General features: G+C 42.3%; 1 protein-coding gene across 5 annotated transcripts in view; it reads right to left on the reverse strand.

Annotated features, from left to right (window-relative positions):
* Nucleotides 1-1433: 1433 nt before the first annotated feature.
* The window catches only part of acsl1a (acyl-CoA synthetase long chain family member 1a), a 62793-nt gene continuing 47711 nt past the window's right edge, over nt 1434-16515 (reverse strand). For 2 of the 5 annotated variants that reach the window (XM_036933377.2, XM_090187144.1), the window contains exons 11-21: nt 16298-16375; nt 15650-15784; nt 14959-15093; nt 9425-9520; nt 8788-8860; nt 8436-8524; nt 6376-6492; nt 5204-5347; nt 4850-4951; nt 3652-3723; nt 1434-3430 (exon numbers count right to left, since the gene is read on the reverse strand). In XM_036933377.2, the coding sequence (XP_036789272.1) occupies nt 3290-3430; nt 3652-3723; nt 4850-4951; nt 5204-5347; nt 6376-6492; nt 8436-8524; nt 8788-8860; nt 9425-9520; nt 14959-15093; nt 15650-15784; nt 16298-16375 (1182 nt within the window). In that variant the 3' untranslated portion in view covers nt 1434-3289. Of the gene's footprint in view, nt 3431-3651; nt 3724-4849; nt 4952-5203; nt 5348-6375; nt 6493-8435; nt 8525-8787; nt 8861-9424; nt 9521-14958; nt 15094-15649; nt 15785-16297; nt 16496-16515 lie in introns of all 5 variants that reach the window. The other 3 variants (XM_021619047.3, XM_090187145.1, XM_090187143.1) reach the window with 2 other exon arrangements.

Genomic DNA, 16515 nt, shown 5'->3' on the forward strand with positions numbered 1-16515 from the left:
TGGAGAAAAATGTGTTTGACCAAATACATTTTACATACGCTCTTATCCAGAGTGAGTGGATACATTTATTTGTACTGGTCACCCGTGCAAATCGTACCGACAATCCAGGCGTTGCAAGTGCCATGCTCTACCAACTGAGCCACACAAGGTAATTCTTCAGGCACTCAACTAGATGAGTTGGAGCTGTATTGTTAGATTTCAGTGTAGCCTTTGTTTGATCTTAAATTGTTATTGAAGAGACTAACTTGCTATGACTTTACGTAACCTGCAATCACATGGTTGGATAGTAATTTAGCCAATAGAACCCAGTGTCAAATGGACGTTTCTCTAACATCATATATGTAAAGTGCAGTGTCCCCCAGGGCAATTGCCTTTGTTCGTTAGCCTCTATTTTTACAAATGATTTGCCACAGGTCGTACACGAAACTAAAATGACCATGTATGTGGATGATTCCACACTTAACATGTCAGCACCCAAAAGCCAGTGAGCTCACTGAAATTCTAAATAAAGATTTAGTATCAGAATGGGTGGTTAATAATAAACTAGTCTTAAATACATAAAACTAAAAGCATTTTATTTGCTTCAAAACAGTAAGACCTAAACCTCAACTGGAGTTGTGCATAAAGGGTGTGACCACTGAGTAGGTTGAGGAAGCGAACTCCTAGGTATAACATTGGATGGTCAATTATCAAGTCATGAAGATGGGGAAATGGTGTATACAACAATCAACTGTACAAGTTGTTAAGGCTTGTCCCACCTTGATTACTGTCCTCCGGTAATATGGTAAAGTGTGGCAAAGACCTAGCAAAGCTGCAGTTGGCTCAAAACACAGCAACCCATACATAAGATGCACACCAGTCTAACCTGGGTGAGGGTTCATGATAGATGAACTGCTTCTCTTCTAGTTTGAGAAATATTACTGCAAATGAAAATTCCAGGATTGTATGCATTATCAAATAGCATTTAGCTTAGACACCTATACATATCCCACAAGACATGCCACCAGGGGTCTCTTCACAGTCCCGAAGTCCAAAACGAATTCACAGCAACGCACATTATACAGAGCCATGAATGTATGGAACTCCTAGTTACAATTACTTAAGCAAATATCAAAATTACATTTTGGAAACAGATTAAACATCTCATGGAGCAGAGGGAACTATGAGGCAACAACATTTTTTTAGATGCATTGTTCGTATATTGTATTTTTTTATTTTGTGACTGTCCTTGTCTATCAGTGTTTTGTTAGTGTTTTTTGTGGACCCCAGGAAGAGTAGCAGATGCTTCTGAAAACGCTAATGGGAATCTAAATAAAGAAATAATTAATAAAGTTTAACGTTTTTTTGTGATGACTGAAATCAGTTTCATCATATTGTGTACATCTCAAATAATGTCTGTATACAACAAAAAAGTACAATGAAGCAGAGAGGGCTACAGTAAGACAAACAGGTTTATTTGGTACAGTGGAGTAAATGAAAGGTATGAATTTTACTCCTGTACAAAAACACATTGAAACCGAACACTGTCGATTTAAGGAGAGCTCAAGTTCCTAGTATTGGCCGTCTGATGGTGTCTCGAAACATGATCAAGCAGATAAACCCAATCATGTACAGAACAATGTTAACAAAACAGGTCAATGTGCATCATGAGCACTTAATTCATTGTTAAATAACCTGAATTCATAAAAGGACCCTTTTTTTCTTTGTTAGATCTCAAAGGAGACTGAAATGTCTATAATGTGGTTCCTTATATAGAGGTAAATGATGGTTAGGCCTACCTAACAAATAAGTCACTATTTTTGTCAAAAAAAAAAAACAAAAAAAAAAAACTCTCAAGGGGCAAGCGAGCCATGGCTTGATACTGGCCAGCTTAACCTGATCATTCTCCAGGGTCTTTCATTAGGCATCAAATGGGAGAAAACATCTTCAAAACAGATGGTGAGTGTGCATTCCAAATGGACAAAAGTCAGTTCCACCACCTCCGTTTGAAGCACTGGATTTGTGTAAGCATGGGGGGGGGGGGGCAAGTGCACATTAAGGTGAGAGAATTGGATTTGGGCTGCTAGGCTCCTGATTGTTGCCTGCTGAATATGACCCAGGTATCCCTTGGCCGGCAGGACTGTTTTCTATGGATAGAACAGGTATGCGTGTGCATTTTGGCACATTGAGGCCACTGTAGTTTTAAAAGGACACTTACGGAATAAATGTTTCTGTGTGATAGCAGAGACATTGGTGGCACTTTAGGTTGTGTGTTTTTGTTCTGGTATTGCACATGCAGTCTTTTATCCCTGCTGTGTGGGAGGCTTATTTCCTTTGCGGCCATTCACAAGATCATAACACCTTTCTGAATGGACATCTTCCTACTTGTCTTGTGCTAAAATAGTTACGGAAGGTTCAGAAAGGTTTAGACAAGGCCTTCTGACAGTACAACGTTGAAAAACAAGGGAATGCAGAAAAAAAGAAAGAAAACATGCTGTATCAACCGTGACCCATTGAAGTCCTCTTGTGACTTTTTTTCTACAGATACACTATTTACAATAATTCACCAATGATATTAAATATCAACTTAAATTAAAAGAAACAAATATTAGACTGCTATAAATAGCTACTGTATTTCTCAAGTTGAACAAGACAGTACTAAGACAGTTGCGTATGGTGATTTGTCTCAGTCTTTCAACAACTGAAATGTCTGCATGGGTGTGGTCTTGAAACATAAAAAAGCAGATATACAAAAAAAAAGAGAATAAAACTAAAGTTTGTCAGAACTTAGAGATGATTAGTAAAAATGGGTTAATTGAAACTGACAATTGAGGGATTACCGACTGAGATAGTCGAGAAACTCCTAACAGGCGACTCGATCGGCACTTGAAATGGCTGACAGGAATGGTTGACAGAGTCACATGGACAATAAGGCATGAACCTCTCCCCCTTTCACTATGGCCTAAATATAAACAAATGTAGATAAACAACCTGTGCACTGCAATCTACTCCTAAAAGTGATTGCGCTGACATGCGCTGCGTTTATGGCGAAAGTGATCTCTGGGAAATCAACTTTTAAAAAAGTCTAATCACAGTGCATGGGTCTACCTACATTTGTTTGAATCCCGGTTTCTAACATAAGTCACTCTCTCACACACTCCATCTCTTCTACAGCACAAGGGGACCAAAGACACTGTCACAGTAGACAAGAGAGGGCCACAACCGTCACCTCCGATGAGCATTTGCAGTCAAGGGGGGCTATGGTTTCCAGATTGTCACCCTCTGTTTCCCTTTCCCCTCTACCTGGGATTCACATCTTGATCTTGGCATAGAGCAGGTCAATCTGCTCTCGGAAGTGACTGCGGAGGTCGGTCCTCTTGGCCTTTAGCGTGGGCGTCAGGAGGCCGTTCTGGACGGAGAACATCTCAGTGTGCAGCGAGATATCTCTCACCTGCACGAGACAGCATGTTATTCATTATTCAGCTTATTATGTGTTTAGCATCCCATTGAGATGCAAATGTTGTTTCGTTTTTTCCCTCCAAGAGTACTCTGGGCTAGAGGCAGCATTATAATCATGCACAATTTGGAACCAACATCACTTGTGAGTGTTACCGTGTCTAAATGTTACCGTGTCCCTGAGGAATGTGTGGATCGTTAGGAAGGATTCCTCACCTGCTCAAAAGACTTCAGCCCCCCTTCTTTCCCCAGCCTCAGAATGTCCTCCAGGATGGCATTTTTCATCTCCTGGAAAGATAGGCACTTCAGACAAGGCAGTGTAGACAATGCATCTTAATGGCTGTACTTAAAAAGTTCACTCAAAATATCTTTCAGTATTTTGTTCATTAGTCTATCATTAATACAATCCCACCCAAAAATGTGCATGTCAGAAGTCACATTTTCTATATGGAGCACTTTCAGTACAAACAAAAACTGTGATGTGTTTGGTTCTGTTCCGATATCCACACTAGCATGCAAAAAAATGGTAACCGTGCAAGCCTTCATTCTAAGGCTTTACACGCAAATCTTATTTGTCACATGCGCCAAACACAACAGGTGCAGAGCTTACTGTGAAATGCTTACACACAAGCTCTTAACCAACAACACAGTTCAATAAATAGAGTTAAGAAAATATTTACTAAATAAACTGAATAAAATAAAAACAATAACAAGGCTATATACAGGGGGTACCGGTACCGCATCAATGTGCGGGGGTACATGTTAGTCAAGGTAATTTGTACATGTCGGCAGGGGTAAAGTGACTATGCATAGATAATAAGAAGAGAGTAACAGCAGTGTAAAAACAAGAGGGGGGGGGGGGGGGGCATTTGATTAATTGTTCTCAGTAGACTTATGGCTTGGGGGGTAGAAGCTGTTAAGGAGCCTTTTGGACCTTGACTTGGCGCTTCGGTACTGCTTACTGGTTGTCGAGATAAGTCTAGAAAATACATTTTTTGGGCGTTCCTCTGACACTGTCTAGTATATACAGTAGGTCCTGGATGGCAGGAAGCTTGGCCCCAGTGATGTACTGGTGCATACGCACTACCCTCTGTAAGGGGGTATGGCATCACCATACTACGTAGTGATGCAACCGGTCAGAATGCTCTCAATGGTGCAGCTGTAGAACTTTCAGGATCTGGGGACCCATGCCATATTTTTTCAGTCTCCTGAGGGGGAAAAGGCGTTGTCATGCCCTCTTCGCGACTGTCTTGTTGTGTTTGGACCATGAGTTACTGTAGCGGATCTGCAAGATCCAGTGACATTTTGCTGAGGACAACACTTGAAGTGTAAGAGGTATGCTAGCATGGACTGTGGAAATCAGCCACTGAATACACTGTCAGGTAAATCTGCCATACCATTGAAGCTAGCTAACCTTGCTTGCACACATCTCCAAATAAGAACCCTCGATGCCCTTCTTCTTTGCCCATCCTGGTAAGAAGTCTGGATCAGGCACCACAATGCCCACCAGGCATGCCTGTGTCAAACAAGACATTTTAAAACATTTAGCTTTTTAGAATTCCATAAGCATTTATACTAATTTACAAATGTATCAACATTTACAAGCAGTGGCTTATATATGAAAGTCATAAGTGTCACCCAAACAAGTTTCAATTAGATGGTGCACACATCCACATCCAGCATTATGCATGTACATACCCAACCACAAACGAAGTGTTTCAATAGCACAGCAGAAGACTTTGCACACATGATTTGGTTTGTCACAAACCTGCAAGCTATCGCCATGGACAAAGATCTGGGCCACCGGGTCGCTCCGGATGTAGATGTTCTCGACCTTCTCCGGGGCAATGTACTCTCCTTGAGCCAGCTTGAAGATGTGCTTCTTCCTGTCCACGATCTTCAGAATACCATTCTGAAAGTAGAGTAAACAAACTTAATCAGTACTTAGTTAACTACATCAGATTTCGCCCCATTACTACTTTCACACTCTTAGTCAGTCATAGATTGAGGCATAATGTCTGCTGATCTCTTTTGCCTGGTACTTATTTCATCATCATCATCAGCTAAGCAGGGTAGGTCCTGGGTCATCAGCTAAGCAGGGTCGGTCCTGGTCGCTCCCTGGATGGGATAACAGATGCTGCTGTCTTGGTGTTGGAGGGCTAAGGAGATCAATGCCCCAGGGCAGTGAAGGGAACATTGCCCTGCGTAGTGTGCCATCTTTTGGAAGGGACAATAAACGGGTGTCCTGACCCTCTGTGGTCATTAAAAATCCCATTGCAATTCTCGTAAGAGTAGGGGTGTTAGCCCCATTGTCATGGCTAAACTCCCAACCTGGCCCCATTTCATCATGGCCACCTAATCATCCCCCTTATTCCGAACTGGCATATTTCACTCCTCACCTCTCCACCCGATGTGTGGTGAGTATTCTTGGGCATTCTGTGGCAGCAGGTAGCCTTGTGGTTAGAGTGTTGGACTAGTAACCGAAAGGTTGCATGATCGAATCCTTGAGCTGCCAAGGTAAAAACAATCTGTCGTTCTGCCCCTGAACAGGCAGTTAACCCACGGTTCCTAGGCCATCATTGAAAATAAGAATTTGTTCTTAACTGACTTGCCTAGTTAAATAAAGTTAAAAATAAAAATATATATATATTTAAATTCTGGCACAAAAATGGTAACCGTGCAAGCCCCACCAGAGGACAATTTCCCATCCCCGCCTTATAGGCTAGCTCAATGTTTGCCAATCTTGGTCCTGGGGACCCAAAGGGGTGCACATTTTTGTTTTTGCCATAGCACTAGCAACAGTTGCTTCAACTAATCAAGTCATCATGCCTAAAGATTGTGTCTCCAGGATCAGAATTGGGAAAGAGCTAGCTGATTTAAAAAAAAACATTAAAAAGCGTAGCCTAGTGTAGAGTTGAATGTAGAGTTGACAGTACTTACAGGCAGCCACTTCCCAATGTCTCCGGTGTGGAGCCAGCCATCCTGATCCAAGGCCTCCTTTGTCTTCTCCGGGTCATTCAGGTAACCCTTGAATACGTTTGGTCCTTTCACACACACCTGCAAAGAAGCAGAATTATATATACACATCAAATACAAACATGGGACCAGGATACACACCCACCTCCTCAATTGTGAAGTATCAAAGCAAGCTGGGGAACACCCCCACCCCAGTATTCCAGTCGGTCCCAATACACACGGTAAAGAGAACAATGGAATGGAGACCAAGGACACAGTCATTGGCGCCCATTCAAAAAAGCGTATCTAACAACGTGGATATTAATCAAATCCGTTCTAACAGGCCCATAATGCGGTTACTAAAATCTGATTTGGCCGTTTTCGCTGCATAATGTTTAGAAGTTGTTCTTTGGGGTTTAGAAAATCCACTACGTGACCAAAAGTATATGGACACATGCTGGTCAAACATCTCATTCCAAAATCATGTGCATTAATATGGAGTTGATCCCCCTTTGCTGCTATAAAAGCCTTCACTCTTCTGGGAAGGCTTTCCACTAGATGTTGGAACATTGCTGCGGAGATTGCTTTCATTCAGCCACAAGAGCTTTCGTGAGGTCGGGCACTGATGTTGAGCGATTAGGCCTGGTTGCAGTCGGCCTTTCAATTCATCCCAAACGTGTTTGATGGGGTTGAGGTCAGGGCTCTGTGCAGGCCAGTTAAGTTCTTCCACACCGATCACGACAAACCATTTGTGTGGACCTCACTTTGTGCACAGGGGCATTGTCATGCTGAAACAGGAAAAGGCCTTCCCCAAACTGTTGATACAAAGTTGGAAGCACAGCATCGTCTAGAATGTCATTGTATGCTGTAGCATTAAGATTTCCCTTCACTGTAACTAAGGGGCTTAGCCCAAACCATAAAAAAACAGCCCCATTATTCCTCCTCCACCAAATGCATTGGGGCAGGTAGCGTTCTCCTGGCATCCGCCAAACCCAGACACATCCGTCTGACTGCTAGATGGTGAATCGTGATTCACCATCTAGCTGGCAATGAGCTTTACACTACTCCAGCCGACGCTTGGCATTGAGCACGGTGACCTTAGTCATGTGTGCGGCTGCTCGGCCATAGGGAAACCCATTTCACAAAGTTCCCGACAAACAGTCTCTTGTGCCGATGTTGCTTCCGGAGGCATCTTGGAACTCTGTGTTGCAACAAACAGACAATTTTACGCACTACATGCTTCGGCACTCCCGTTACGTGAGCTTGTGTGGCCTACCACTTCGTGGCTGAGCCGTTGCTGCTCCTAGACGTTTCCATTTCACAATAACAGCACTTACAGTTGACTGGGGCAGCTTTAGCAGAGCAGAAGTTTTACGAACTGACTTGTTGGAAAGGTGGCATCCTATGACGGTGCCATGTTGAATGCCATGGAGCCCTTCAGTAAGGCCATTCTACCGCCAATGTTTGGCTGTGGAGATTGCATGGCTGTGTGCTTGATTTTATACACCCATCAGCAACAGGTGTGACTAAATAGCTGAATCCACTCATTTGAAGGTGTGTCCACATACTTTTGTATATATAGTGTCTGTCTGCTAAATGCTAGCTCCTGTTCAGATAAGCTGGTAGCATAGCTAGCCATATAGAGAGCGATGGTGGTATATGAAGTCGTTTTTAACTGTAATGCAGTTGATTGGTGACAATGACATGAACATGTATTGGAGTTGACAGGCTAATTTTGATGGGTGTTAATGAGGAGATTCTGATCTATCAACAACACAGGGGCCACATGTGTGGAATTTCCATGGTGTTTACATTGTGTTTTTAGTTTGTTTGGAGTTTGACAAAACAAACTTAAAACCCTACCACTGAGCTTAGCCCTTATTGTTCAATGTTTGCAGATCAGTATGGTGGAAGCTTTACCACTGTAGTGCTTATACCTATCCAGACCCTTCAGATATGCTAACATCGACTAGTTAGGGCCAAGGGGGAGGGACAGGGAGCAATTTGAGACTGAGGTGGGACTTCCATTGGTCTAAACACCTTACCTCTCCTTCCCCATTGGCAGCAAAGTAGTTCATCTCAGTCACATCCACCAGCTTTACATAGTTGCAGGGCAGTGGAGCCCCCACATGACCTGGGCAAAAAGAGATGAGTTGTCACATTCCAGTAACACTTTATTTGGCTGTTCTTTCATAATACCAACATGGTCTCAAGGTTTCATGAAGGTTCCAGTGAGCCAAACAAGACACCAAAGTTAATTGTAGAATCAGAGTAGAGACATTTGTGTGACTTGTTTGTTGGATTAAAGATGTAGTGGTATGCATTGTGCGATGTGGTATGCATTGTGCGATGTGGTAGCAATTGAATGCTTCAGTAACGCTTGAATATGTGTATTACCTGCTGTCCAATCCCCAGGCATGGACATGGTGCACCCGGCTGTGCACTCAGTCTGACCATAGCCTTCGTAAAACTGTCAAGTAGAGGCAGCAGATATTTATTTGAAAGCATTGTAAATTAAGTAACTTGTGTTTCTCATGCTAGTATCATCTATCTTTCTGCACCACAGCAGCCTGAGTGTCGAAAGGTTGCCGAAAGGTGTGAGGTTGATTCCCAAGCATGACGTGATTGTTTTGACTGATAGAAAGAACATTATTGGCAATCTAAGGCGAATCCTGTTGAACAAACAGGAAAGTTCAAAGAGGGACCTGCTTCTCTAGGGTATGAGACGTGCTAGATTCCAATTCTCTACTTGTAAACTCCCCCTGAAGGATTTAAAAGGTGTGATGAATATGGGGGAAACTCCTTCCAGCCATGCTTGCACCAATCCAAACAATGCTTTTAAAAAGGCATGAGAATTAGGTTAGAGAATTGGAACGCAACCAGGCTCCGCATCCAAATTCCTGAGAAAGCTTGCATTTGTGCACTCTTCCCCACGCATTTATAAGCATTGGATTGGTGGAAGCATGGATTAGAGGGAGTTTATCCTTTCTTGCACCGGTCATTTGATTTGTAAATCCATGAAGGGAAGTCTCACCTGGCAGCCAAGAGCGGCCCGAATGAAGGTCAGGACGGTTGGAGACACTGGGGCCGCTCCTGTGATCATCAGCCTCACACGACCCCCAAGACTGTTCTGGAGAACACAAAGGAGGAAAGACATTGACATCCATGGTTGTACCTCACACAATAGAACAGCGATTCTCAAATTTGGGTCGCACGTGTGGGGAAGAGAAAAACAATATGCCAGTCTGAACTTAAACCAGGTGTGTAGAAATAATGAATTTACCATTTTTCAATAATTTAATATAGAGCTATTAGCAGTGCCATTTTTGGTTGATTTTCTGGTCTCAACCCAGTGAGTTTGTTAACCTTCAACGACAGTGACGACCAGTTTTGAAGCCTACCAGTTATTTTATTGTTGCCTGTATTAAAATGTTTATTTTGGCATTAATATGCTCGCAATGAGGCAAGTAACAGTGAAACATGCATGAGAACATCAGATGTTCCGGACGACTGAACACGCTCTCCGCAGCCGATGTAAGACTTAAACAGGTCAACATTCACAAGGTCGCAGGGCCAGACGGATTACCAGAACGTGTAGTCAGAGCATGCGCTGACCAACTGGCAAGTGCTTTCACTGACATTTTCAACCAGTCCCTGACTGAGTCTAATAACAACATGTTTCAACCAGACCACCATAGTCAAAGAACACTAAGGTAACCTGCCTAAATGACTACGGACCTGTAGCACTCACATATGTAGCATGAAATGCTTTAAAATGCTGGTCATGGCTCACATCAACACCATTATCCCAGAAACCATCCTTAGTTTTGACAAGATAAAAATCTGTCGTTCTGCCCCTGAACAAGGCAGTTAACCCACTGTTCCCCAGTAGGCTGTCATTGTAAATAAGAATTTGTTCAGTGTTAAAAAAAAACTTTAAAAAAAGTTTAATACATCTACCAAATATTAATTTCCTGCTTCAGTGTCTTTAGATATTTTTTGTCAGATGTTACTATGTAATACTGAAGTATAATTACAAGCATTTCATAAGTGTCAAAGGCTTTTATTGACAATTACATGAAGTCGATGCAAACAGTCAATAGTTGCAGTTTTGACCCTTCTTTTTCAAGACCTCTGCAATCCGCCCTGGCATGCTGTCAATTTACTTCTGGGCCACATCCTGACTGATGGCAGCCCATTCTTGCATAATGCTTGGAGTTTGTCAGAATTTGTGGGTTTTTGTTTGTCCACCCGCCTCTTGAGGATTGACCAGTTCTCAATGGGATTAAGGTCTGGGGAGTTTCCTGGCCATGGACCCAAAATAGACGTTTTGCTCCCCGAGCCACTTAGTTATCACTTTTGCCTTATGGCAAGGTGCTCCATCATGCTGGAAAAGGCACGGTTCATCACCAAACTGTTCCTGGATGGTTGGGAGAAGTTGCTCTCGGAGGATGTGTTGTTACCATTCTTTATTCATGGCTGTGTTCTTAGGAAAAATTGTGAGTGAGCCTACTCCCTTGGCAGAGAAGCAACCCCACACATGAATGGTCCCAGGATGCTTTACTGTTGGCATCACGCAGGACTGATGGTAGCGCTCACCTTGTCTTCTCTGGACAAGCTTTTTTCCAGATGCCCCAAACAATCGGAAAGGGGATTCATAGAAAATGACTTTACCCCAGTCTTCAGCAGTCCAATCCCAGTACCTTTCGCAGAATTTCAATCTTTCCCTGATGTTTTTCCTGGAGAGAAGTGGCTTCTTTGCTGCCCTTCTTGACACCAGGCCATCTGCCAAAATCCTTCACCTCACTGTGCATGCAGATGCACTCACACATGCCTGCTGCCATTCCTGAGCAAGCTCTGTACTGGTGGTGCCTTGATCCCGCAGCTAAAATCGACTTTAGGAGATGGTCCTGGTGCTTGCTGGACTTTCTTGGGCGCCCTGAAGCCTTCTTCACAACTATTGAATTGCTCTTCTTGAAGTTCTTGATGATCCGATAAATGGTTAATTTAGGTGCAATCTTCCTGGCAGCAATATCCTTGCCTGTGAAGCCCTTTTTGTGCAAAACAATGATGACGGCACGTGTTTCCTTGCAGGTAACCATGTTTGACAGAGAAAGAACAATGATTCCAAGCACCACCCTCCTTTTGAAGCTTCCAGTCTGTTATTCAAACTCAATCATCATGACAGAGTGATCTCCAGCCTTGTCCTCGTCAACACTCACACCTGTGTTAACGAGAGAATCACTGACATTATGTCGGCTGGTACTTTTGGGGCAGGGCTGAAATGCAGTGGAAATGTTTTGGGGCGATTCAGTTCATTTGCATGGCAAAGAGGGACTTTGCAATTAATTGCAATTCATCTGATCATTCTTCATAACATTCTGGAGTATATGCAAATTGCCATCATACAAACTGAGGCAGCAGACTGAAAATTAATATTTGTACTGTACACATTAGCTCAATTAACCGGTGCCCCCGCACACTGACTCCGTACCGGTACCCCCTGTATATAGCCTCGCTATTGTACTGCTGAGCATTAATTATTTGTTACTTTTATATTAATATCTTATTTTTCTTAAAACTGCATTGATGGTTAAGGGCTTGTAAGTAAGCATTTCACTGTAAGGTCTACCTGTTGTATTCGGCACGTGACAAATAACATTTGATATCTGCCAGCAAATAACTCATATATAAATAAATAAATAAAATTAAATAAATTAAAATAATTGAGTTAATAAAGCCGCATAGAAACATTGTCTCTTTTTTGCTATCTGTGGTGGGGCAGCCAGCAGAAAATACTGAGCGTAGGGGTTGGTAATGTTCTCTAGTTGCCACGTGATTGGCTTAGTGTTCTGTCACTCATAGGGACACTACATCACCACAAAATCTAAGGTGAGTGCTAGAAAATTCAAGCCCCTTGGGTGCTGCCATAGTTATATTACAAGTGCCCATCCAAGAAGGCAAAAGGTCATTGGCCACAGATACATTTACATCAAATAACATATCTACCGTAGCTATGATTGGACTGATCATCATGAAGGAATCAAGTCGACAATCTACTAGCAAATCCTTTTCAATATTTGTCATATGAAAATAAATTATCGATAAAGTGAATTGGTGCTCATCGGCCATAAACATTACACAAGAAGTTGAAAATCGCAAATTCAACAATGAGTGGTTTGGAAGGAATTAGTGGCTAACTGCAAGCATCTGCTAAACAGTCACTAGCCTGCTATTCAGGGGAGTTGGTGTGTGTGGGCCAAGTCTGGGTTTAAGAGTCTCTTTTCCAAGCTTCAAAGGATAAACATTCAACATTGGCCATGCTGTCAATCCAGACTTCTGCTGCATTCAAAACAACTGGAAACTTGGACATTTCAGACTTCAGTGAGTTCCAAAAGAACCTTACCACTGCTACTACACCTGACTTTGGGACTGCTGTTGGGACAGCTTTGTGTAGGCCCTAACATTGTGGGCACTTTCACCATTATAATTATTAATATATTGTTTAGTGCTGTGTTGTGTAGCGGCTTTGCTGCCAAGCATTCAAAAGAAATTGTGGGGAGTCCGCCCCACCAAGATTTACATGCTAAAATCGTCACTGATCAAGAATATGGGCAAAAAGTAATTACTAACAATGAAAGTGTTGGAAATGTTGTTCCCGTGATATTAAATGTAGAAATTAAATGAAAATACAGCATTTAAAACAGACAGAAAAAAATATAAAAACGTAACATGTAAAGTCCCATGTTTCATGAGCTGAGAAAAGAACCCAGAAATGTTCCATATACACATTAAGCTCCTCTCTCTCAAGTTGTGTGCGCATCCCTGTTAGTGAGCATTTCCCCTTTGCAAAGTTAATCCATCCACCTGACAGGTGTGGCTATCAAGAAGCTCATTAAAACAGCATGATCATTACACAGGTCCACCTTGTGCTGAGGACAATAAAAGGCCACTAAAATATGCAGTTGAGGGTGCATGCAATTGGCATGCTGACTGCAGAAATGTTCAATTAATGTTAATTCTCTACCATAAGCCGCATCCAACATTGTTTTAGACGATTCGGCAGCATGTCCAACCAGACTCACAACCGCAGACCACATGTAACACCAGCCCAGGACCGCCACATCAGACTTCTTCACCTGCGGGTTCGTCTGAGTGGGTGTGTCTATAATAAAGCCCTTTTGTAGAGAAAAACGAATTCTGATTGGCTGGGCCTATGCCTTATCAGGCCAAACCATGGCTCTGCCCTTGCCCAGTCATGTAAAATCCATAGATTAGGGCATTTATTTCAACTGACCGATTTCTTTATCTGAACTGTAACTCAGTAGAATCAATGACATTTTTGCATCTATATTTTTGTTCAGTATAGTTTTACAGATTGCATTTCGAGCAATTTTTTGCAATGCAAATACTGGGTCGCGACAGACAACCTGGTTAAATATGGGTCCAGAGGCAAAACCAATTGAGAACCACTGCAATAGACAACCTTAAGATAAAAGTATCGATATTGGGGTCTGTGGGGGTATTCAATCGGGGACGATGTTGGAAACATGTTATCCTCTGGATTCTACTCAGTGCATTTTCCCCCCCAATCAAACTCCTTCGGGATCGGTGTGCCTTCCACGGGACGGTTGAGCTAACATAGGCTAATGCCATGAGCATGAAGTTGTAAGTAACAAGAACATTTCTCAGGACAGCCATATCTGATCTTGGCAGACCGATTCAATTCTTGTTATCCAACTGCACTGTCCAATTTATAGTAGCTATTTCAGTGAAAGAATATCATACTATTGTTTGAGGAGAGTGCACAATTTTGAACATGAAAAGTTATTAATAAACAAATTAGGCACATTTGGGCAGTCTTGATACAAAATTCTGAACAGAAATGCAATGGTTCATTGCATAAGGCTAAAACTTGACATACACTGGTGCCATCTAGTGGCCAAAATCTACATTGCACCTGGGCTGGAATAACATGGCCTTTCAAAGATGACACACACACACACACACACATATATTTTCTTTTTTTCTTTGTATTATATTTTACCCGATCTAATGTGTTATACTCTCCTACATTCCATTCACATTTCCATAAACTTCAAAGTGTTTCCTTTAAAATGGTACCAAGAACATGCATATCCTTGCTTCAGGCAGTTAGATTTGGGTATGTCATTTCAGGCTAATGTTTTATTTTATTTATTTTTATTTTTTTAAAAGGGGGCTAATCCTTTTAAGTGTTGCATTATAATGCATCATACAAATTTGCCATGATGAAAAATACTAATGTGTGGCACTTTCCAATTATTTTTACCATTAACCCTCATCTTTACAATACCCACAATCCTAAAAAAACATTTTATTTAACATATTTTTACCTTTACCTTGCTCGGGGGATTCGATCCAGCAACCTTTTGGCTCATGGCCCAACACTAACCACTAGGCTACCTGCCGTTCCTAACCTTAACCCTCACCCAGAACCCGAAACCAAAACTTGGCTCATACAAGTTGCAACATTAAAGTCAACATTGTCCTTTCTTGCACAACCATCATGTTCCTATCCATGTGTACCTGGACTTTTTGGAAGATGAGCTTGTCCCACAAGCTGTCCTTCCTGACTATGCCATTCATCATCTCCGCATGCTTCCTCCTGGAGGCGAAAACCAGCAGCCATCTTTTCAGTGGCGTGTTGGCCTGTCCGAAGATCTTTGAAGGAGAGAGGAAAATAAATCTTATTTATTTATCTTGCAAAGGATATTGGTCTTATGCCCAGCTCCCAACCTTGAGCCTTCATCAAGGGCAAAACTGGGGTGGATGGATAGCAACAATCTGGAAAGCATTGGTTGACAGTTCAGTTTGCTCTTTTATAGCCCAGCCCAGGATTTGAACCAGTGCCTGTCCAGCTACTGGTCCACCTGTCTGACCTCTGGGCTACCTACCACCCCTTCTCCAAAGAAAAGAGAGAATTCAACAATATATCAAACCCCAAAGCAATCTAGGCCACTGAGCTATTTGAAACCTTTGTGGTCAAATTCAGTTCAACCCACCTTTGCAATGTTTATGAAGCATCTTGGTTTTCATACCATTGCCCACACCTACCCATGCTTTAAGAAAGGTTTCAATACAGATGTACAACCTTTCCAAGACATTTTTGTATTCATCTTTTATGCATGTCCCATTAAAATAAATCCAGCTACTGGTACTAAATGATACGGTCATATTATTGTTGAAAACATCTTTCAGGGTCTACAGTATATCTGACCTTGTCAAACATGCGGTTGAGCAGGCGGGGGACGACAGGGAAGACTGTTGGCTGCAGGGTCTTCAGGTCGTCCATCAGGAGCCGAATGTCCCCCTGGAAGTAGCCAATCCGTGCACCGTGCACCAGGATCACTCCCTGGAGAAGGGTAGAGGTTGTGAGAAGGAGGCAGATGAAAAAGGAAGTGTCCGTTAACTGTCAAGTACACGTGTAAAATATGTTCCAACAAATTTTAGGTGATCTAGCTTTGAGTTTGCACTTTTGTGGTAGTGGGCAAACTAAATCAAGCGAAGCTCAAATATTTGACATTAAGTGTTTTAAAAAAAGGGGGCAATCCGCAATTGCTACAACCATTTTTGGCCTTTTAAAATAATTATATTTATCTACACACACACGGATTCTTGAAGAATGTAACTTATGCCCGATGAGCTTCGTCCAACTGTCATACCCCATCAGAATCCAAAATAAGCTTATTTTACTCCAATGTTTATAAACAAAGAAAATGTAAACAAAACACTATAGCCACAAAACAAGGTTAAAACTAAAATTCTGATATCATGGATGGTCAATCCTTGCAGTCTCAGTTTTAACAAGGGTAAAATGAAACAAGGGGTTCCAGCTTCTCGTCATTCTATCAGTTTCAGTACGTACCTCCACTACCCTCTCAAACATGTGTGCTAGAGGTAGGTAGGACATGTGAATGTCGTGGAGGTTCAGCATGCAGTGCACCTGCGGAAGACACACACCCACCCGCGTCAGGCATTGCATTACCTCAAAAACCCTCTCAAACATGTGGGCCAATGGCAGGAAGGAGATGAGCACATCCTTAGTGCTGGGCTTGAGTATGCTCTGAGTAGACAGAGCGGAAA

The sequence above is a fragment of the Oncorhynchus mykiss genome, chromosome 10 (assembly GCF_057628025.1).
Source record: "Oncorhynchus mykiss isolate SJ-2025 chromosome 10, ASM5762802v1, whole genome shotgun sequence".
In the NCBI taxonomy this organism is placed as follows: domain Eukaryota; kingdom Metazoa; phylum Chordata; class Actinopteri; order Salmoniformes; family Salmonidae; genus Oncorhynchus; species Oncorhynchus mykiss.